General features: G+C 41.4%; 2 protein-coding genes across 2 annotated transcripts; both read left to right on the top strand.

Annotated features, from left to right (window-relative positions):
• The first annotated feature begins 7,513 nt into the window (after positions 1 to 7,513).
• LOC103715062 (heat stress transcription factor B-2b-like) lies at positions 7,514 to 9,021 on the top strand. Its single transcript, XM_008802571.6, has 2 exons — positions 7,514 to 7,913; positions 8,012 to 9,021. Exons 1-2 carry the CDS (start codon positions 7,644 to 7,646, stop codon positions 8,756 to 8,758), a joined length of 1,017 nt encoding a protein of 338 aa, XP_008800793.4. The 5' UTR covers positions 7,514 to 7,643; the 3' UTR covers positions 8,759 to 9,021.
• Positions 9,022 to 19,745: 10,724 nt separating this feature from the next.
• On the top strand, positions 19,746 to 20,838 carry LOC120104308 (uncharacterized). The gene is made up of 6 exons (XM_089927669.1): positions 19,746 to 19,897; positions 19,976 to 20,068; positions 20,169 to 20,270; positions 20,356 to 20,580; positions 20,670 to 20,684; positions 20,788 to 20,838. The coding sequence occupies exons 1-6, from the start codon at positions 19,802 to 19,804 to the stop codon at positions 20,836 to 20,838; spliced, it is 582 nt and encodes a 193-aa protein (XP_089783795.1). The 5' UTR covers positions 19,746 to 19,801.
• Positions 20,839 to 21,846: the final 1,008 nt, after the last annotated feature.

The following is a 21,846-nucleotide window of genomic DNA, read 5'->3' as shown; positions in this document are numbered from 1 at the left end:
GAACTTGATAAACTATTTGGGTCCGCGGGCTACAGGGATGCAGGCCCAGCCGCCCAACCTGGTGCTTAAGGCCCGACCCAGAGTGCTTAAGGAGTTAAGAGTGTCTCGTCTCTTTAACTCTCTACTATTCTGTCGATTCGTTATTATGATTTTCCACTCAACTTCATCTCGTCCCATCTACCATCCGGCCATCCGGATTCCCGACCCATCTGGCCATCCCAAATCGGCAAATCCCCATCGGCCATGCAGATATATCTTTAGATCTCCAAGTAGTCCAAAACGGGTAAAAATTATTCAGTGGACTCTTGATGTTTAGTTTGGCCGAAAGCAGGGACCAGATATAGCCAGTAAAGCTACACTTGAGAAAGATATGATCCAAGGATTAAATGGTGCCATTGCAGAAGGGACAACCTCCAAAGGTGGCTTCAATCTTTCTTTGGAGGTCCCTTTGGCTCAAGTATAGAAAAATTTTGATCCTTAATAGCACTGAAACTTTGCAAAGTTTACCTTTATATAAATTGAATCATTACAATATGGCACCAATTTAACGAATATGCAGCTGCGCTCATCCATACAGCACTCATGGTGGCTAACTAAACCTATCAAATCTACAGCAGAATCATCAGGCAGCTGCAAGTGAATCTTATGCGAAAGTTCGTTGCGCAAGTCATAAATCAAAGATAAATCTAGATTAAGAAATCAACAACTTCTATGAAATTATCCTGAAAAAGTCAGCATCTCAAGGAAAACACAGTGATGTTGAACTTCTTGGTGAAGCTAGAGAACACTATTTACCACAATGGCATAATCCTTGTCACTGGTTTGAAGAATAAATCCGGTGACAATGTCTTTTGCAACCAAATGCTTCCTCAATAGAGGCTCTCAAGTGATTGTAAATAAGACTGGTGTGACTGAGAGACAAGCAGATTTGGTTGTGGTTGCTAGTTTGCAAGATGTCATCAGAACTCACTCAAGAAGCAGCATATCAGTTTGATATGCTGAGTATACTAAACATGGCAGGTACTGGTATAGTTAAGCTTATTACACCATACAAGGTCCACATCATATATGCATGTATATCAAGTTTTCCTCTGCAGTTTAAGTTTAGGAGGCTGATAATATATCTTATACACGTGCAATTGTGTTGAAGTGCATCTAAATTTAAGTCTGCAATGGCATGAGCCTGATCCAAAACGAATGACCGGTTAGGTCAAAAATTATGGCCGTGGATCCGATCTGATCTTCTATTAGGTTGAATCTGCGTCCAATATTAGAATCCAAATAAAAAATTAGATTCGGTCGGATCACTCATGACTCGGTCCAACCAATCTATTTGCACCTCTGCTCCTCCCTTCTCTTTGTGCAAATCAAATGAGTCATTAATGGCAAATCTAACTTGTCCGGCAATCTATCATGTGGGGATTGTTCCCTGTTTTTTTTAGCTCGGGATTGAAGTGCAAAGGTTCCATCTCTCAATGGTGGCAATACAAGCTGTAATTCATTGGATTGTTTCCCCTTTTTTTAGCTTGCTGCACTGTATAAGATTTAGGATAAATCATGGATTGTTGCGATCAGGAGACCTGACCGAGATACCAGCAACTACATATACTGAGTGGAGATGTCGTGGACACGTTTCGGGATACTGCATGGTCAATACTGTGTTTGCTGGCCTTCATAGAACAGCTGATCATCTGTCCCAAGTCTCCACAAGCGAAACTTCCACGCTTCTCGAATGGTCTTTTTCTATTTAAAAAAAAAAAGAACAACTCATACTGAGTGGAGATGGCGTGGATACGTGTCCGGATACTGCATGGTCAATACTGTGTTTGCTGGCCTTCATAGAGCAGCCGATCATCTGCCCCAAGTCTCCACAAGAGAAACTGCCACGCTTCTCGAGTGGTCTTTTTCCATTTAAAAAAAGAAAAACTAATGACCAGCCTTTAACGTTTAAGCCCTGTTAACTGATTGTTTAACAATACATTTCAACATTCTAATATGAGATGAAAATGCACCCGCTTCTCCTATTTCCACGGAAAAAGGGAAAGAAAAAGGCTGCCGCCGGCCCCGGCCCGCCGCCGGCTCCGCCCCCTTCCGCGCTGCCGAGAATGCCCCCACCCCCACGAAGGGCAGGTGTCGAAGAAGAGGAACCGCTGGGCAGCCATGGTCACCGCCAGCCACAACCCGCCCCCTCTCGCGGCTGCCATAGCCCCGCCCTCTTCCGCGCCCTCTCCCACGGCTGCCGCGGCCCCGCCCCCTCCCGCGGCTGCCTCGGCCCCGCCACCCTTCCGCGCCGCCGAGAACGCCCCGCGGTGGGGAGGTGCCGAAGAAGAGGAACTGTTGGGCAGCTGCGGCCGTCGCAGCTGCCGCAGGCGCCGCCGGCAGCTCGGCCCCCTCCCGTGCCCCCCTTTCTATGGTCGCCACAGCTTGGCATCCTTCCGGCACCGCCAGCCTCGCGGGAGGAAAAAGAAGAAGAAAGAAGGAGAAGGAAAGAAGAGAAGAAACAAGAAAAGAAAAGGAAAGAAAAGAGAAGAAAACAACAAATAAATAAATAAATAAATAAATAAATTATATAAATAAATATATACATACATATGAATGAACAAATAAATAAATAATATATTGTAATGAAATAAAATAATTAATAAATAAATAAAGCGGCTGCGGCCAGGCCTTCTCCTACGGCCGCCATGCTCGACCCTCTTTTGGTGCTGCCGGCCTCACGGAAGGAGAAAATAGAAAAAAAAAGAAAAGAAAGAGAAAAAAAAGAAAAGAAAAGAAAAAAATAATATATAAAATAAAAGAAAGAAAAAAAATTAAATAAATAAATACATATATATATGAATAAACAAATAAATAAATAAATAAATAAATAAATAATATATTGTAATGAAATAAAATAATAAATAAATAAATAAAGCGGCTACGGCTGGGCCCCCTCTCGTTGCCGCCACGGCCCAGTTCCCTTCTAGCATCGTCGCCTTCACGGAAGGAGAAAATAGAAGAAAAAAAGGAAAAGAAAAAGAAAAAAAAGAAGAAAAGGAAAGAAAAAGAAGAAAATAAAATAAAATAAAAAAGAAAAGAGAAAAAAAGAAAGAAAAGAAAATTAAATAAATAAGTATATATATATATATGAATGGACAAATAAGTAAATAAATAATATATTGTAATCAAATAAAATAATAAATAAATAAATAAAGCAGCCACGACCGTCGCTGGCTGCAGCCGGGCCCCATCCCATGGCCGCCATGGCCCGACCTCCTTTTAGCGTCGCCGGCCTCACGGGAGAAGAAAATAGAAGAAAAGAGAAAGAAAAGAAAGAAAAAAAAAGAATGGAAAAAAAAAGCAAAGAAAATAAAATAAAAAAAATAAAAAATTAAATAAATAAATAAATAAATATATATATATGAATAAATGGATAAATAAATAAATATTTTATTTATGCATTTATTTATTTATTTATTTTCTTTCTTTTTTTTCTTCTTTTTTTTTTCCTTTTCTTCTTTCTTCTTTCTTTTTCTTTTTCTTTTTCTTTTTCTCTTCTTCCCTTCTTCTTCTTTCTTCTTTAGTTCTCCTCCCACAGGCCGGCGGCGCCGGAAGGGAGCTGGGCCGGGGCGGCCGCAAGAGAGGGTTGGACCGCCGTCGGTGGCCGCGGTTGGCCAGCGGAGAACTTCTCTCCTCCCATAAGGCCGGCGGTGCTGGAAAGAGGCCAGGCCGCGACAGACGTTGAAGGAGAGCGGGTCGTGGCCGGCGACGGCAGCAGGATGCGGGAGGGCGCCCTTCTTCCTCTTCTTCGGAACCTCCTCACTATTGGGGCGGGAGCGGAGGCATTTCCGGCGGCGCGGCCACAGGAGGAGGCACGGGAGGGGGTGGACCGGGGCCGGCGGTGGCCGCGGGAGGGGGCTCGAGAGAGGGTGGGCTGCAGTCGGTGGGGGCTGTAGCCGGCTGTTTTCTTCTTCCTCTTCTTCACATGGATGGCAGATCAGGAGGGGCAAAGGCATTTTCGACATCTTTTTTTAAAATAAAATGGGCTCAAGAATCGAAAAGTACAGTTTAGAAAATCTCTGGACCTTCCATCTAGGGGTGGCAATCGGGTCGGGTCGGACATAAACGGGTCGGGTCAGATGTAAGTCGGGTCAAAAAATCATAAACCTGAACCCGACCTGTTTATTAAACAGGTCAGAAAATTCCAACCTGAACCTGACCTGTTTATTAAATGGGTAACCCGACCCGACCCGTTTAACCCGTTTAATAAACAGGTAACCCGTTTAACCCAACCCGACTCGTTTAACCCAACCTGACCCGTTTAACTATTGGACTTAAATTAGATAGTTAGCGTATAAGCCATGAACCGTGCCAACATAATTTACGATAAATCCACCAATATTAACACAGTCGAGCAAATTTTTTTTTTAAAAAAAATTTAACCAAAAATTAGAAAAAAAGAAAATACGGAGAGGAACAAGGGGAGGAGAGAAATTAACTGATTACAATTTTCTTATTGAAAAAAATAAAAGAAAATGGAAACGGGAGCCCTCAAAATCTCTGATCTAGGATTCTAGGCGCCATCCCTAAATTTTTCTCTCCGAAAATCATCGACGGCTTCGATTCGGATGGGGGGAAAAATCTGGAAGCCCTAGCTTTCGCCATGAATCAAACCATAAGCAGTAAAAACCAAACCATTTCCCTCTACCGGCATATCTGCTGCTCCGCAGTAGTCGCCGCTTTGAGGAAAAGATAGAGCACGCTCACGTCCTCCGCCGCTTTGAGATCCAAGATCCTCAAGACAAAGAAACAGAGACAGAAAGAGATGGCGGAAGGAAATCAAAGATAGCATGACTATACTACTAGCGGAGAAGGGGAGAGAACGCACGGATAGAGCGGGAGGCGGAGGCCGTCGTCGTGGAGAAGACAAAGCAGTCACCGTCCGCCGGCAAGTCGCGAGACGACGAAAAGCCCCAAGAAGGCGGAAGCGACGTCCCAGGAACCCGTCGAGCCGCCGCGGTCGCCGTCGACGGGGAGGCGGAAGGAGTCGGCAAGGGGGAGGAGAGGGCGGAGGCGGAGGTCCGGAGGAGAGGAGACTAGGAGAGGGGAGAGGGACTGAGGGAATAGAGCTCGGGCGGCGCTCACAAAGACAAACCCTAAATGGCTAAACCTAAGGAGAAGCAACGCCTTACGGCCTTAGCGACGCCTTTACGATCCAATCAACCTCGCGGTGAAAGGCTGAAAGCAGACGGTGGACCGTGGACCTCGCGGTGAATGCAGGCCGAAGCGGGGAGTTGGGCCGAGGCGGTGAAAACGGGCCGAGACAGGGAGTTGGGCTGGCCCTTATTTATCAGCCCAACAATTAAACAGGTTATACGGGTTAAACGGGTCAGGAATTTAAAATCTGTATCCGACCCAATTAATAAACAGGTTAAACGGGTCAACCTGTTTACGATCCGAACCTGTTTAAGCCAAACCCAAACCTGTTTATGGCGGGTCGAATACGGATCGGGTTGGCGGGTCGGGTCATATTTTGCCACCCCTACTTCCATCTCGTTGAGATTTAGTCGACAATGTTTTTTTGTTATTGCGGAGTCTCGAAAGGGTGGGGAATTAATTTCCCACGAAAAAAACTCCGCTCTCTCGTTTCAACGACAGCCCTTCCATTCCCGTTGCAGGCTGGCTAGATATTGGCATAATGACTGTTAGCTGTTGTAACGGTTCTTATTGGGAAAAAAGCAGATCGTCCTAGAAATGCATGAATGCATCGTCGGCACATGATGAAGGCGTCCGACCTAAGGATGTCCGATCTGGAGGCGCCCGACCTGGAGACACCCGACCTGGCGTCCGATCTGGAGGCGTCTGACTTTAAGATGCCCAACTGAAAGCCCGATCTGGGCATCTGACCTCAACATCCTCGACCTCGGAAGTCCGACCTCGCTATCCACCTGCTGCGGTCACATTCTTCTGCAGCTCGACCGGGGATCATATCCTGCTACTGCTGTCAACAATTAATGCGCATGACCTCTGCTGATTTCCGGCTCACTCAACAATTAATGCGCATGGCCTCTACTGATCTCCGGCTCACTCAACAATCAATGCACATGCTATCTACGGATCTCAAACCCTCCATGGCAAACAGTTGACCCGCTCGGCTATGTCCGATCAGTTACGACGACTCATTGGCTTCGGCCTGATCTTCTACGGCAATGCATTAATTCACACGATCATGCATTAATTCATACGATATGCTCAATTATGACGGTAACCCGTTCGCCCCGTCACATCACAGGTAATCCTGTACCCCTCTATAAAAGAGTAACCCCTCCATCTTAGAAGGGGTTGGACTCTGAAACTTCTGAGACATATTTTCTCTCCCTCCATACATTTGCGCCCTCTAACTTAGGCATCGAAGGGCCGACGCCGAAAACTCCGGCCATCGGCTTTTTGCAAGTCCCCCGGAGAACACCGCCCGCCGATGTACCGCGACCTGCTATCTCACGCCGAAGCTCCTCATTCTTAGCCGATTGCCGCCCCCGGATCCAATTTCCAGCAACAGTTCCAACCGCCCATATTTTATTGTTAAAGTAAATAACATGAAAACATATAACAATTTTTTTTTATTATAACAGACCGACAATTATTAGTTTTACTTAGTACTTTCTTTAATAAAATAATGTTTATTTTAAATTTCAAAAATTTTCACTTTAAAATTCATTCCAAAATGGATTGCATGGTCTAAAAACTATTATTTTATCTAATATAGTGAATATTTTAATATTAAAAAAATGAAAAATGATAAAATTAATAACTGTTATGACTCGTATAACAGTTCATAATCCTTTCATTAAGGAACCATTATAATAGGATAACATGTTGTTTAAATCTATTCTCATAGTAATGACCCATAGGACATTTTTGAAGAGTAACTTTTATCAAAAATGCATAATTATTTGATGGCCATTATTTCTTCACTATTTTTTTTTTTTTGGGTACAATAGTTGTTTACGTTACTCTAGCTAGCTGAATCAAAATAAAGAATAACAAAGCAATGTGGCCTGAGAAAATAATAGCTGTTACTCGATATTTACCTTTTTTTAACTGAATAAAGTAATTTTTCATCACTTTTTTTTCTAAATTTACTATGTAAAACATGATTTGGACAATGATGTTATTATGTTTCATTTATTGCCCATTACCTTTTTTTTCTTATAATGAAGTTATGGAAACTGTAACATTCATTTTTTTTAAAAAAACAAAAAGCATCAAAATGAATTATAATATAATAATTCTACATAGTTGTACTGTTGTTATGATTATTATAACAGGACGGAAACACTTGCTTCATCCTATCTTATCCTGGAGGTAGATGGAATGCCGCATGGTGATTTCTATGCGGAGAATCCGTATGTGACACTTTTGACTTCTTTCCCCTCCTCTCTCTCCGTTCACCCAATTTTTCCAGAGTCTTCCGTTTTTCTCGGTTTCTCCTCCACATTAATAATTTAATATTATCCACAACAAGAACCTTCTAGAACGTTTAAAAGTCCCCACTCCCCTCCATCCCCCTCCGACCCGATCTCGATCTCCCGGCCGTCCTTCGGTCTCGAGATCTGTTAGAAGTTTCTCGATCGGTGACGTTGGAGGATTCGCCGGCGGCGATGGCACCACAGATGGACCCGGCGGGGGTGCAGGCCGGCGAACCGCCGGCGCCGCCGTTGCCGGAGGGTGGCCAGCGATCGCTTCCCACGCCGTTCCTCACCAAGACCTACCAGCTCGTCGACGACCCCTCTGTCGACGACGTCATCTCCTGGAACGACGACGGATCCGCCTTCATCGTCTGGCGTCCCGCCGACTTCGCCCGCGACCTCCTCCCTAAATACTTCAAGCACAACAACTTCTCTAGCTTCGTCCGTCAGCTCAACACCTACGTCAGTCCTCGATCTCCATCCATCTCCAATCTCGGCTCCAGTTCTTGTTTTTTTCCTTTTTTTTGTGTGTGATTTGATTTTTCTTGGATTTTTGATAGGGATTTCGTAAGATCGTGCCGGATCGGTGGGAGTTCGCCAACGACTGCTTCCGGCGGGGTGAGAAGCAGCTTCTTCGTGACATCCACCGCCGGAAGATCACCCCCCAGGTGGGGCCGGCGCCTGTGCCGGGCGCAACGCCTATCCCCGTGGCCGAGCCGGCGAACCGGGTCGGTTCGCCGGCGAACTCTGGGGAAGAGCAGGTATTATCATCCAACTCCTCCCCCGGGGCGCCGCCGCCGTCCGGCAGCGCGGCAGAGCTGAGGGACGAGAACGAGAGATTAAGGAAGGAGAACTCGCGGCTCTCCCGCGAGTTCTCGCAGATGAAGAACCTCTGCAATAATATTCTCCTCCTCATATCGAAGTATACCTCCAGCCAGCAGCAGGGCGGCGGGGAAGGAGGAGGGGGAGAGGTGGCGGCGACGACGGCGGTGGTAGAGGTGGCGCCGCCGGTGCTGGAGCTGATGCCGGCGGCGGAGGAAGCAGAGGAGGGGCGGTTGAAGGCGGAGGAGGTGACGATCTCGCCGTCTTCGGCGGGGCCATGCGCGAGGCTGTTCGGGGTGTCGATCGGGGTGAAGCGGGTCCGGGGGGAGGACGACGGCGAGAATCCGCCGCCGAGGGGGGCGGCGCCCGAGGTGAAACCGGAGCTGTTGGATCCGGGATCGGATCTGAATCGCCAATTGTGGATCCTCCGCTGCCCCCGGCCGGGTCAGCGGTCGCGCGATGGATCGGAACGTGTGGCCGGATGACGAGAGAGCTCACATGCGCTGGCGGAACTATCACGTGAGCAACTACTAGTAGTAGTAGATCGGAAAGTTGGAAATTAGAAAGTATTATAATAACATTTCTTTCTCTCTTTTTTCATGTACATTAATTTATTTAATTTTTCTTGGTGGAACTGCACTTTCGCGAAGAAGTGGAAAAAAACGCGGTAAGTGGTTTCCTTCTAGAGTTCGGTACTAACTTGGTGTAAATGTGACGAAAAGTCTATGGCTTTTGTCCTCTTTTGTTCTTTTTAACTCTACTCAATTTTTTTACCTGGAGTTTTTTTTTTTTTTTACTACACTCTGCTCAATTTTTTACCTGTGTTGGTGGGACTAATTGAGCTGTGGAACTAAAGAGTAGTAGTATACGGCGGGAGCCAGTCTTGTGCGAATGCTTTTTTGGCTTAAAAAAAATTGGGCACACCGCACGTGGGAGTTCCTGCAATGGTCTCTTTTTATTGGCAGCGGCTGATGGATTCCCACGTGCTGCATGTGGTGCACCGACAAGGCTTTCATTTTCTTCATTCGTCGATCTCCTTGGGAAGGGGAAGAAAAAATACTGATCGGTAAAGTGGTAGGCCTGGCTTAAAAACAGGGGTGGCTATGAGTTAGGTCATGCCGGATGCAGTTTACATCAAAAATTTAACTTGAATCTAATATATTTATTAAATAGATCAAAAATTTGGTTTTAATTTGACAAATTTATTAAATATGTAATCAAATTCAGTATATAGTATCATTAATTCTAGTTTGATCACTATAAATCACATTGTCTGTTTCTTGTTAAGGGCTGTTTATTTGAGCAGTGTTATTTGGCTCTAATTTCTCACTTTTGAATGTGGAATATGGTCCTCACTTTGTCATTAGCATCTTCGTTGGGAGCTTACAATGATAACAAGGTTAAGACGATCTCAAAGATTACAAGACAAAGTCCAAACTCTGATAGTAAACTGACCCAAAGCAAGGCTTATCATAAGTATTTTCTAGTCATGCTCAATCCGAAAGTATCCCTGTGAATCTCAACATGAAGGATAAAGGATATGGTAACACATTTGGATGTAATGTTGGTCAGTTACTCATTCACTATCTTATGATCCCAACCAGCTTTTACTCCTTTCTGCAAAACAGATTAAATAGGGCTTCTATGGACAAGTTTGAACAAAAAATTGTTGGGATGGAGGGGCAAACTCCTCTCAGCCAAACGGTATATTCATCCTGTGGAGAGCTATTCTTACTTCTATTTCTATTTACTAGATGATAACTTATTACATGATAGAAGTAAGGGCATGTGGGTCGGGGAAAGTTAGGCTCTAGAATAGGAATGGGAATGTATAACTCTCATTCCAACCATTTAGTTGGAGGGAGTTCCATTCTGATTTCGATTTTCTCAATTCTCCAAAAATTCTAGCTTTTTTTTTTTTTGATATTCAAATTCTATTTCAATTTCGATTTTGATTCCAATCATAAATCAAATACGTCGAAAAATATGACCATTTTAATCTATTTTGATTTTAATTTTTATTTTATTTACAAACTAAATGCACCTTAAACCAATCCGAGCATGTTTCTTCTGCAAGGGACATCACAGAGAGGGGCACTTTCCTCATCAACCAAAAGTGGTTTTCAATGGAGGAAGGCGGCCTTGGTGTATATTGGATATTAAAGATCTAAAAGTGCGCCTTAGGCTGCCTAGTGTTGGAATCATTTTGGTAGGGGGAATGGACTTTGAAAAGAGCTGTTGAAATTGATGCATCTCCCCAATTTAAAGGCCATGACATGCTTCCGACAAGGGGTGCTACTAGAGCTTCTCAAGTTTGTTGAGAAACAAACAGCTCAGGAGGGACTTTTTCTTTGATTACCTGCAGGTTCAAGTTAGTGGCTGGGATGAGATAGTATTCTGGTGTGGTAGGTGGATGAGGGGATAAGTCTTTGGCATCCAGTTATTTATTGCTACTTTTGCACGAGACTGAATGGTTGAAAGCTCTCTGTCACCCAACCTCCCACAAAGTTTTTCATTGCTGATGCATGCAATATGTACAGTATCTTGACAGATGCCATGGCTGTAGAACAACCTGATCAAATAGTGTGGAGATAGCATTATAGAAAAAAAAACTGATATTTTCGACATCATTTTTAGTCATAAAAGGGACACGAATAAACATTGCAAAATTATATTCTGATATTTAGCAAAGCATTGGCGAAGCGTCGACAATACAAGCATGAAAAAAAAAAAATTATGATGCATCATATGCGCGTCGTTAAGTTAACGCTGCTTCTATGCATTGCTAACTTACGATGCTTTTTAGACCGTAGTGCAGATGATTTTATCATTCAAGTTGGGAAAATCTCTAGGACAGCCAATGCTACACAGGGTACTGAGGTCCCACTAAATTTAAAGATCTTCAATATACTTTCTCAAGAAATTAGCTCCAATACAAGGATAATCTGATGAATGGGAGCATTCTAGTCCATGAAGAATGCAACAACTAGTCTAATCCATTTGTCGATAGGTTGGGCTTGGGCTGAAAAAAATCCAACTTGACTCCTAGTCTGGTCGGGTTAGGATCCTAAACGCAGCCTGCGAGCCCAAGCCAACCCAATCCTATAAATGTACTAGAAAATTCAAGCACATCCTATGTGCATGCTAACATGTTAACAAATTTGAGAATAAGATAATATTTAAATTTTAATTCAATTTTATAACCTAATTTTCTGTCATTGTTTTCATACTCATGTAAAAAAATGCTTAATTTTTTTTTGGTACACCAGCTCCTTTCACCACACATATATGAGTACAACCAAGAAAATCAGAAAAAAGAAGCTGGCCCAGCAAGTGGGGAACATTCACCTGGTTCATCCAAAAAAAATCTCCTGAGTGATGCGCCGCATGGGAGACCACCCAATCAGCAGCTGAGTTGGCCTCTCGGTACACATGTGTGGCCCTGAACGAGCCGCAATCCCCTGCCATCTGTCGAATGTTAAGAAGCAAGGACAAAAATGCTTGTTCTTCATTTCTTCATCTTTCTTTATTTTGGCTCCCACCATTTTGCTAAAAAGAAACCATGTCTTTTCGACTAAATGTTAGAAAGGGCAATTAATCAATTACAGAAATAGTAGAACAACTGATGACTGAGCAACTTCTGTTGTCCTTAGTGACTTGAGGGAATCTGCTGATGATATTAGCGATGATCTGTTTGAGCAAAATGTCCACAAGCCTATGATAGAGACAGAGATGAGGATGTGGTCTAAACAATCTAGACATAGCATTGAAGAGAACATTTTTAGAGTGAATCGGTCCCTAAGGAAACCTAAAAGGGTTTCCGCCCACGGGTACATAAAAGTAACGAAGATGCTTTGACTGCTGAACCATGCCATAGGTTGAAATAAGGACAGCTAGACCTAGTTTCTGACTAGTCTTCTAGCTGACATTGCGCCCTTGGAAGTTCGTCATTAGATTCATATCTAATATGCATAAGATAATTTCCCCTTAATTGTGCAGGGCATTGTAAAAAGCCTTTTCAGAAAATTTATTTATTTATTCTTTTTTTTTTTTGGTAGGATCTTGTAGATTTTAGGCATGCCTTTAGTCCTAGATCAAAGTCAGAACAACTCTTGAATAATGTTTGTGAATCCTTTAACAAATACATAGTTAAGACCAGGGAGAAGCCAATCATCACCTTACTGGAGACCATTTGAAGAGTGTTGATGGCAAGGCTCCAGGAATTGAGGGAGGGGATCAACAAATTTGATGGTCAGATTTTTCCCAGGATTCAGATGAGATTAGAGAAAGCAAAGGTTAAAGCAATGGAATGCCATTGCACATGGGGAGGAGGGAGTATAGAATTGAGGTTGATCAGGCGAATGCAAGGTTTGTGGTGGACTTGGAAGGAAACACGTGCATGTAGAAGATGGGATCTATCTGATGTCCCATGCTGCCATGTTATGACAACAATACTATTCATGACAAAAAGATATTGAGAGTTTTATGAGCTATTGTTACTCCAAGAAAACTGTGAGGACCACTTATCTTACTTAATTTTTTTTATTCTATCCTCCCGGAGTTCATTTTCCGTGCGGGCGTATGTTTAGTCCCACATCGGTTATTCGCCGAGGAGATCTTTAATGCTTATATAGGACTAAGAAACCCAACTAATACCTTCCGGCTATCTATTTTGGGGGAAGTCCTGGATTGTACCAAATGGTATCAGAGTATAAGTGGATGAATCACAAGTTATAGAATCAGATATGACATGACTGTAGGTGGGTAGATGCTAGGACATAATTGGAACGTTAGTTTATGATGATTGTGACAAGTTATTCTAAATACTTGTAGGTTAGGATGCCTCAACGTCAGATGAAAAATACTACTAGTGGTGCTACTGATAAGGCACCAAGCCAACAAGATAGCAGCACACCCCAGCAGGTTGGTGGCACCCCTCAGTAGGAGGGAGTCGTCAATCTTGCTAGGAGAAAGCATTTACTGTTCGGGGATGTTGGGATGATAAAAAGATTATTTATGCATTATACATGTTGTAAAATGCGTCATTCAACTGGTGGCGGATGCTGGAATATAAATATGAGCAAAATAGAGAGCCACTCACTTAGGAAAGATTTCGAGGAACGTTCTATGATAAGTATTTTTCTTAGAGTGTAAGAATGCAGAAGAGCAAGAATTTATTCATCTAAAACAAAGGAATATGATCATTGTAGAATATGAAGCTAAATTTACCGAACTAGCTAAATTTGTTTCAAGGTTAGTTGAGGATGAGCTAGATCGAGTGCATAAATTTAAGATATAACTGAAGACTAAAATTAAAAAACAAGTGGTACCTTATGAGTTGACTACCTATGCAGCTGAGGTAAACAAAGCATTAATAATTGAAAGGAAAGTCAATGAAGCCCATGCAGAAAGAGAAAGAAATCAAAAGAAAAGAAATAGGTCGAACGAATCTCAAGGACAAAGTAACAGAAATACTGAGAGTTCAAATAAGAGATTAGCAAACGAAAATGCTGGACAGTCAGATGGCAACAAATGTTCTAGATGTGGTAACGCTCATGCAGAGAAGGATTGCCGTTGGAACATAGGTGCGTGCTTTGGTTGTGGTTAGAAGGGCCACAAAATAGCTGAATGTCCACAAAGGAAGAAGAATCAACCCGCCCAAACAACTGAACAAAATAAGGGTGGAAGTCAGAAGCTGTGGACCCAAGGAAGAGTTTATGCTCTCACACAGCAAGATGCACAAACTTCTGATGTGTTAGCAACAGGTATTAATCTAGTTTCAATATTTATTCTTATTTATTATTTAACTCAAGTACTATTCATACCCACTGCTTTTGTTAGATGACTTAAGGAGATGTAAGCCAACTGTCTAATTCAGTCGTTCTTAGTAGGATGACAATAGGGCTAAGTATTAGCTTTTGTGTATGAATGTGCACAGTAACTTAAAGCCTTTTGTGGAGTGAATGTGAATCACAACTGATACTTGGTTATTATTTGGATTGAAACTGGTTGGCATTGGTTGATACTTTGGTTGCTAATTTGGTTCATGCTTTTGTTGATACTTTTGGAATTTTGGGTATTACGAGTCATATTTTAATTGAAATTGATGTGTAGATCAAATTCTAGTTTATGTACAGCTCGAAACTGCATTATATTGTAATTGATGTGCAAATCAATGATAGGGAAACTTTTTGTACATCATAAATAAGAGTTGAGAGTTTTGGTTGTAATTGATGGGTAGATCATTGCCATTGAAACTTTGGTTGTAATTGAGACTATTTGCTGAAGTTGTAACTGTTTTACTGGCTGAAGTTGGGACTGTCATTGGTGAGTTTATTTGCACCGATTTGGTTCAAGAGGAATATTGAGACTGACATTGGTTAGTTTTTTTGCTGAGCATATTTGCTTTGTTTTACTGCATTGCTTGATAGGATCTTGTAACAGGATATAGTTTATTTGCTATGTCTAATTAGTCCTTGTAAATGTACAGATTGTAGTATAATATATATGCCTTCACATCTTTTGTAAATGTATAGTTTATTTACATTGATATATTATTTCGTTCATTATCAGGTTTCAGTTCATAAATGTACAGATTGCAGAGAAATATGCAATGGTATACAGGGAACTTATTGACATCACTAAACTTGAGAGGGTGCAAGTAATTATTATAAACTTGAGAGGGTGCATTGCATTATATGATTACTAGTACATAATATCCATAGACTTCTTTGGGTAGTTGAAATACACGACTATTCTAACTCATTATAGAGAGCAAGATTTCCTAACCTACTACATAAATACATGACAATCCCAACCCATTACACAGATCCCCAATCCCTGAATACCTTATTCCTTCACAACAATCCTAGCCCGTCAAAAGAGTCCCACTCTACCTTCTACTGCAACCATCAATCATGATACTAGCCAAAAACTAATTATAACACTACAACAAAAAAGGTGTCTGCCGACTCTAAATTACCGACGCTAGATAAAAGCGTCGGCACTTTTTTTTCTTGCGACAGTAAATGCCGACGCTTTGAGAAAGCGTCGGTTCAAAATCTTCCGCCGACGCTTTTGACACGTCGCATTGTTTAATCACCGACGCTTATAAGCGTCGGCATAAGGGAGAAATGCGACGACGCTTATAAGCGTCGTCGGACTTCATTTCTCCCACATCAAAACCCGATCGACCCTCTCCCTCCGCAGCCTTAAATCCCTACTATCCCTAGCTAGCTCACGCCGACCGACTCCCCCCTCCCTCCGCCGATCTCAGCCATTCCCCTCCTTCGTGCGACCCCAAATCGCGTTCCTCCGCCGCATCTCCTTCCCCTCCTCCCCCTCTCCGTTGGCCTCCTCTCTGTGGATATCTCCCGCCTCCTCCGCCGCAGATAAGCATCACGCGGCGTTTGAAGTTTGGAGCCGGCAAGGACAGGGACAAGGCCAGGTTTGGGATCTTCTTCTCTTGCTTCGATCTTTAAATTCTAGATGTTCTGGATCTTTAAATCCGTGCTCGCTTCTCGTCACCACACGTCCTCCGTCGTTGCTCCCGTGTCTATCTTTCCTTTCTTTCCCCACCTCTCGCCCGCTCTGTCGATCTTGATCTCAATCTCGACAGAAAGAAGGAGAAAATGGTGATGTTTACGGTGACTCGGAAGGAGATGTCTCCTTTTGAGGGGCAGAAGCCCGGGACTTCGGGCCTCAGAAAGAAGGTAATGATCGCCTATCGTAGATCTAGGGTTTCTTTGTTCATTTTTCTTTTTCCCTTGTAGATCTTGAGTTCTAACATAGGTATTGCCCCAATAGGTAAGACCTATGGTACTCAGAGTTCTAGCTATTGACTCAATTCAGAAGTGTATTGCCCCAATAATTGATTCCCCATTCTATGAGGCGGCCTGGAGTGTGCATCCTTTGGATGGATCAGGTAAAAAAGTCTTATAAGATTTTGCTAGTTTCTGAATGGCTAGAGGGAGGGATTGTGAGCAGTGAGCCAGTGATAATGCCAGTCATGGCATCTTTGGGAAGAAATTTGCCTAAGTAGTTAATCATGATACAGATGAAGAGGCTTGTTGCAGAAGTTTCTAAGTTTAACAGTATGTACTGATTAGTCTCTCATCAAGGCATTGCTTAAACCTAGGGTAGTAACCGCATAAGTTCTATTTTCATTAAATGAAGCATTGAGAAAATGAGAATATTACATGAAAATGCAAGATAGATGATGTGACTGTTGTGTTCAGGGGTAGTTAGTTTACTTTGTGTTAGTAAAGATCTAGAACTCCATTCTCAAAAATATGGTGAAAAATTTAGTTGGTCTAATATCACCATTACATGCAAAGCTTAAAAAAAATACAATGACGTATCCCCATAATTTGCATTTTAACCATAAAAAGAAAAAATATTCCAAAGTATGAGAATTCATGCCCTACCTTCTATTGGTTGTGAGAATAATTAAAGCTTAACACTGCACCTGTGAAAGGCATTATGTGGGCATAACATGTCTTGTATAATACAATGTTTAGGTGTCACATTATATGTAGCCTCCCCCATGAGCCTCAAGGCATTTTCAAAGAACTTTGCCTCAAGGCATGAGGCAAGATGAGCTTCCAGCCTACCAAAAAAATGTCTTGACCATGTTATCGTTACAGAATTTAGGATTTATGGTATGGATACCATAAGGAAGCCATGAATTTTGAAGGCTTAATTATATTCCAATGATTACCTTAAATAGGGATTAGTAGGTTGTAGGACATTTCTTATCCTTGGATAAGTGACCTTGTTAGGTGAGCAGTGTCTGCTTTGGCTCTATGCACATAAAAGATAGGAGTGAGGATATAGTTTTTCCTCCTTTTTATTATTTCTCCTACATATACTTATAGCTTTAGACATATCACATAACCTAGTCTCTTTATTCACTTTTCCGGGTTTTTAAGGAAAGGTGATGTGTCCCAATTCCTCCCCTTCCGTGCCAACTCCTTATATTTGCATCTTCACAATAATTCTTTCTCTAGTTTTTAGCTTAGATTTAGTTTAATGAACCCAAAATAATCTGATGTCTTCATTATTTTCTATTAGGCACATTTGAAACCTCTAGGCTATGCATAATCATTTTCCAACAAAGGTTGATCCTAGATCAAATATTTTCCCTGGAAGTGATCAGGTACCTTAGTAGCTAGTCAAACTAAGAGCATTGGGTGATCCCCACAAGAAGTCCGTGCATAGCGGTGGAATCCTGAAAGTAGACTAGCAATATCATACATGCTAACAACCTTTTATTGAGGAGTGAAAAGTGACCCAACTAGATCCTACAGACTAACTTATAAGGAGAGAATGTCAAGAAACCATTTCTAATTGGAACTTTGTCTTCATGACCACATTCTTGGAACTTTGTCTTCATGACCACATTTCTAATTGCTTGCTGGTTTATAGAATGACCATACCAACACAAGCTACAGATCAGTAATGAAAGTTGGAAACAAGGTGTAAAAACCCTGTTAAGCTTCGTATTGAGTTATATGAGCTTGATTCAGGGTTGGTTCACCCATGCATCAGTCTCAAGGGGCTGCCTTGTACCAGATCACACTAAAAGGGTTGAACATGCATTTGCGCACCCCTGGATACTTGTTTATGACTACACAAGTTCCTATTGGAGGGTTAAATATGTCCGAGTACTATGGATCTATTACCGATCACATTATTGCTCCCAAATTAAAATATGCTGATACATTTTGTTTATCCTTTTTCAGCAGAAGACATTAGAGAATTTTAAGAACATTATCCTATTATCTTCGCCGCAGGTATCGTTTCTTTCTCCATTAATAATAATGGCTTCTTCTTTCTCAGATAGTTTTAGTTTGCAGTGAGAGATATGAGATGATTATGCTGTTAACGTACTCTTGAAGGCATGCCATAATACACAGAAATATTGATGCAGACCTGAAAATCTTGTTCTCTTTCCTTCACCTTTCTAATTATATTTCCTTTCCCCACCGGGATTCTTCAGTTACTTTTTGTAATCAAGGATAAACAAATTTGGATGAGACCTACATGATTTTTCTTTAATTCCTTATTTCCTTTTGAACTGTCTTATAATCTTTTAGTCCTCTGTTGCAAATAATCTAAATTGAATTACATATTAACAAATGCATATGATCAGGCAATGGGGCATTAGCTTCTGTAAAAAATTGTATGTCTTTTACTTTCAAGGCTGATCACACTCTCACATGTTCGTATTCTAATTAAAATTTCTGCTGTTATTTGATAGTTACTTCTTCTGTAGAGATGGCTATGTCAACAAAAAACAACTGAATGCCTGGATATTGTGATGTTCTAGAACAACTCAAATAGATAAACTTGGAAACTTCTGCTAGAGAAAATGTTTTGATCCATATGAATTTAATGCAGTTCTTAAGTATATCTTTATTTTTACTGTATATTTGTGACCCTTTTCGTTGCCTAATCATGTACATAAAAAATAATAGTACCTGTACATGTGTATGGAATTGCCCCAGGATTCTTTTCCCTGGCTGACTTGGCTCCTGTATGGATAATTGTACCTGTACATTTTTTTGGTTTATTCTACCCTATAATGATTTTATAGGGTTAAAAAAAAAACGATCTCCTGCAACCCAATCCGCAACCCTATAATGCTTGAAATTTTCTGTCTGCTCTGGCCTAGTTGGAGAAAAGGTTTGTGATTCATCCACTGTTTTTAATATTTTATGATTTATACATTAGTTACTCTTGCATTTTTAAACAGATTTCAATTGCTTAAGTACTTGCTTAGGTAACAAAATGCACCGAGGAAAACGATTCAGAGATGTGGAGTTCCAGCAGTCTCAGGTGGGATCTTCTTCTGCTCAGTCCATGCGATCCCAGCAGCCCCAGCAGCACGAGTCCGAGTCTCAGCATGAGTTCCAGTCTCAGCAACATCCAGGCCAGGAGGTTATGGATGACTTGCATATCCAAGGTAATTTGATTTAAAGTGCATATATTAAGTTCATTTACAATCTAATTATTTTAATTAATTTGCCTCCAATGTTTTAATTATTATTTTTTATAGATGAACAAGGGAGAGTGAGGTTGACAGGGGTTCCTCTCGAGCACGGGATGTGTGGCAGCTTCGTGAGGATAAGAAGATGGTCGTCGAATGCAACGAACTAGGGCAGCCCATCAAGAGGGCCGGAAGCCTTTTATCAAGTTTCTTAGAATCAGTTGCGCGTAGGGGTCAGTTGTGTCCGCTCAACTATCATAAGTGGAATGATATGCTTCCTTCTTATAAAGTTGAGCTTCTTAAATTTGTACAGGTAAAGAATTGAATTTAATATTGTTAATTTGATAGCTACTGTATGTTAATTTGCTTACTATTATAAATTTAATTTTTTGATTTAATATTATTATAACATTCTTTTGTTTTGGTGTAGAAAAAGTTTGTGCTCCCTACAGAGAGCCATGATTGGGTGCTAAAGTCCCTCAACCGCAAATGAAAAGAACATAAGTCGAAGTTGAAGGCCGACTGGAAGCGCGAGGGTATGACAGAGGAGGAGGTTGCTCGTGTTTGTCCTCCTGATGTATACCATCATCAGTGGAGGGAGCTTGTTCACTATTGGTTTTCCGAGAGAGGACAGGTTGTGTATTCTCTCTCAATACCTTATATAATGTTTAATATATTTAATATATTACAATGTTTAATTTTTTCGTGGTAGACATATTCTGACATTGGTCGAGCCGCACGAGCATCTCAGACAATTCCTCACACTTCAGGCTCGAAGAGTTATGCGAGGCTCAGAGCTGAATTCGTAAGTTTTTTTGAAACTTTTTGAAACTCTTGTATCATATAGCATGTATGATGATATAGTTTTATAAGATGAAACTCTTCCAATATACTTTTTGTTGTAGATGGAAGACCATGGGAGGAAACCTGGTGAGGTGGAGTTCTATAAGATGACTCACACCCACCGAGATGGCAGCTTTGTCCGAGAGGAGTCGAGAGATATAGTTGTAGTATTTATTAATAATTTCTGCAATGATTTTTTATATATTTTAATTTTTCAAAAATTAATTTGATTGTTTTTGAGAGATATAGGACAGAGCTACATCCCTTATTTCAGAGCGTATCGGAGAGTCATCTTCAATCGGCAACACCAGAGGTGTCGAAGCTCAGGTGTTTACCGAGTTGATGGGCTCGGAGCGTTATGATCGAGTGAGGGGTTATGGCGTTGGAGTTACCCCCACTCAGTTGTCTGCAGTGGGTAGATATACTCAAGATGTTAGACAGAGTAGTAGCACTGCAAAGGTTAATGATCTGAAGGCAGAGATAAAAGAGTTGAAGCAAAGCCACCAACAGAGATGCAATCTTTGAGGGCTCAGATTAATCAGATTACATCTTTGTTGCATCAGTTTGTCCCTCCTCAGGTAAATTACTACATCTACTTGAACATTTTGCATAAGTATCATATTTTTCTTAAAGAGTTTAATAATTTTCGTATTCTTAACTGCTTTAGTTTTTTTATTACAGGTTCATGATAGTTCATCTGCACGTAGAGATGGTGATGCTAGCGACCCCTGAAGCATTTATTTTGGAGTTTATATGTATTTTTTTATGCTTTTTGAAGTACATTGTAAACGTAAATTGATAGTATGAATGTAATTTGACAATATGAATGTTTAGATAAATATGTTTGATTTTGTGTATATCTCGCTTAGTGTGTGTGGCTTTGATTTTGTAAACAGGGTTTAGAAATTTTGAATTTTTTTTTTAAAAAAATAAATATTCTAATGACGCTTTAAAGCGTCGTTAAAATTTCGACCAGAAATCAATTAGCGACGCTTTAAAGCGTCGTTAAAATTTCGACCAGAAATCAATTAGCGACGCTTTAAAGCGTCGCTAGCTGGAATTTAACGACGCTTTAAAGCGTCGGTAAATTGAGCATTTCCCGACGCTTTAAAGCGTCGTTAAATTTTTAGCTCGCGACGCTTTAAAGCGTCGCTAATTTTGCAATTGCCGACGCTAAAAGCGTCGGTAAAGCGTTGCTAATTTCCGACGCTTTTCGATGCGTCGGAAAACATTTTCTCCACTGTAGCATAGGCGACGCTTTGCCGACGCTTACGAAAGCGTCGGGATGGTTTTTAGCGACGCTTAAAAGCGTCGTTAAAGGCCAAAAAATGCATCGCTAATGACCATTATTCTTATAAAAAACCTCCAACCATCAACTATTATACCAACATACACCACATTAGACACTTCTTGTAAGCTTTATAGAACCAAAGCTCAATCTTGAGCTTTTTGGTTCATTGGAGAAGCCTGTTGATGATCTCCTTCTCGTGTGCAGTAAGTGGGAGGATCATGCTAGGAAAAATATCCACACCCCTGTTCACCTATAATGGGAAGAAATTATGAGCTTCAAAGTTGAGTTTGAGTGCAAAAGTGGGAGGATTGTGCCAGGAAATCTAACTTGAAGACCTAACTTGAAGAGGAATCGGAGATCAGGCCTATTCCCATGAACAAAATGGCCCTTTGGTTGATAATTTGGTTCATGCTTTGTTGATACTTCTGGAATTTTGCATTTCACGATTC

Source organism: Phoenix dactylifera, chromosome 16 (genome assembly GCF_051530095.1).
Source record: "Phoenix dactylifera cultivar Ajwa chromosome 16, Ajwa_hap1_PhDact_Kaust_v1.1, whole genome shotgun sequence".
Taxonomy (NCBI): Eukaryota; Viridiplantae; Streptophyta; class Magnoliopsida; order Arecales; family Arecaceae; genus Phoenix; species Phoenix dactylifera.
This window is presented reverse-complemented; position numbering and strand designations above follow the sequence as displayed.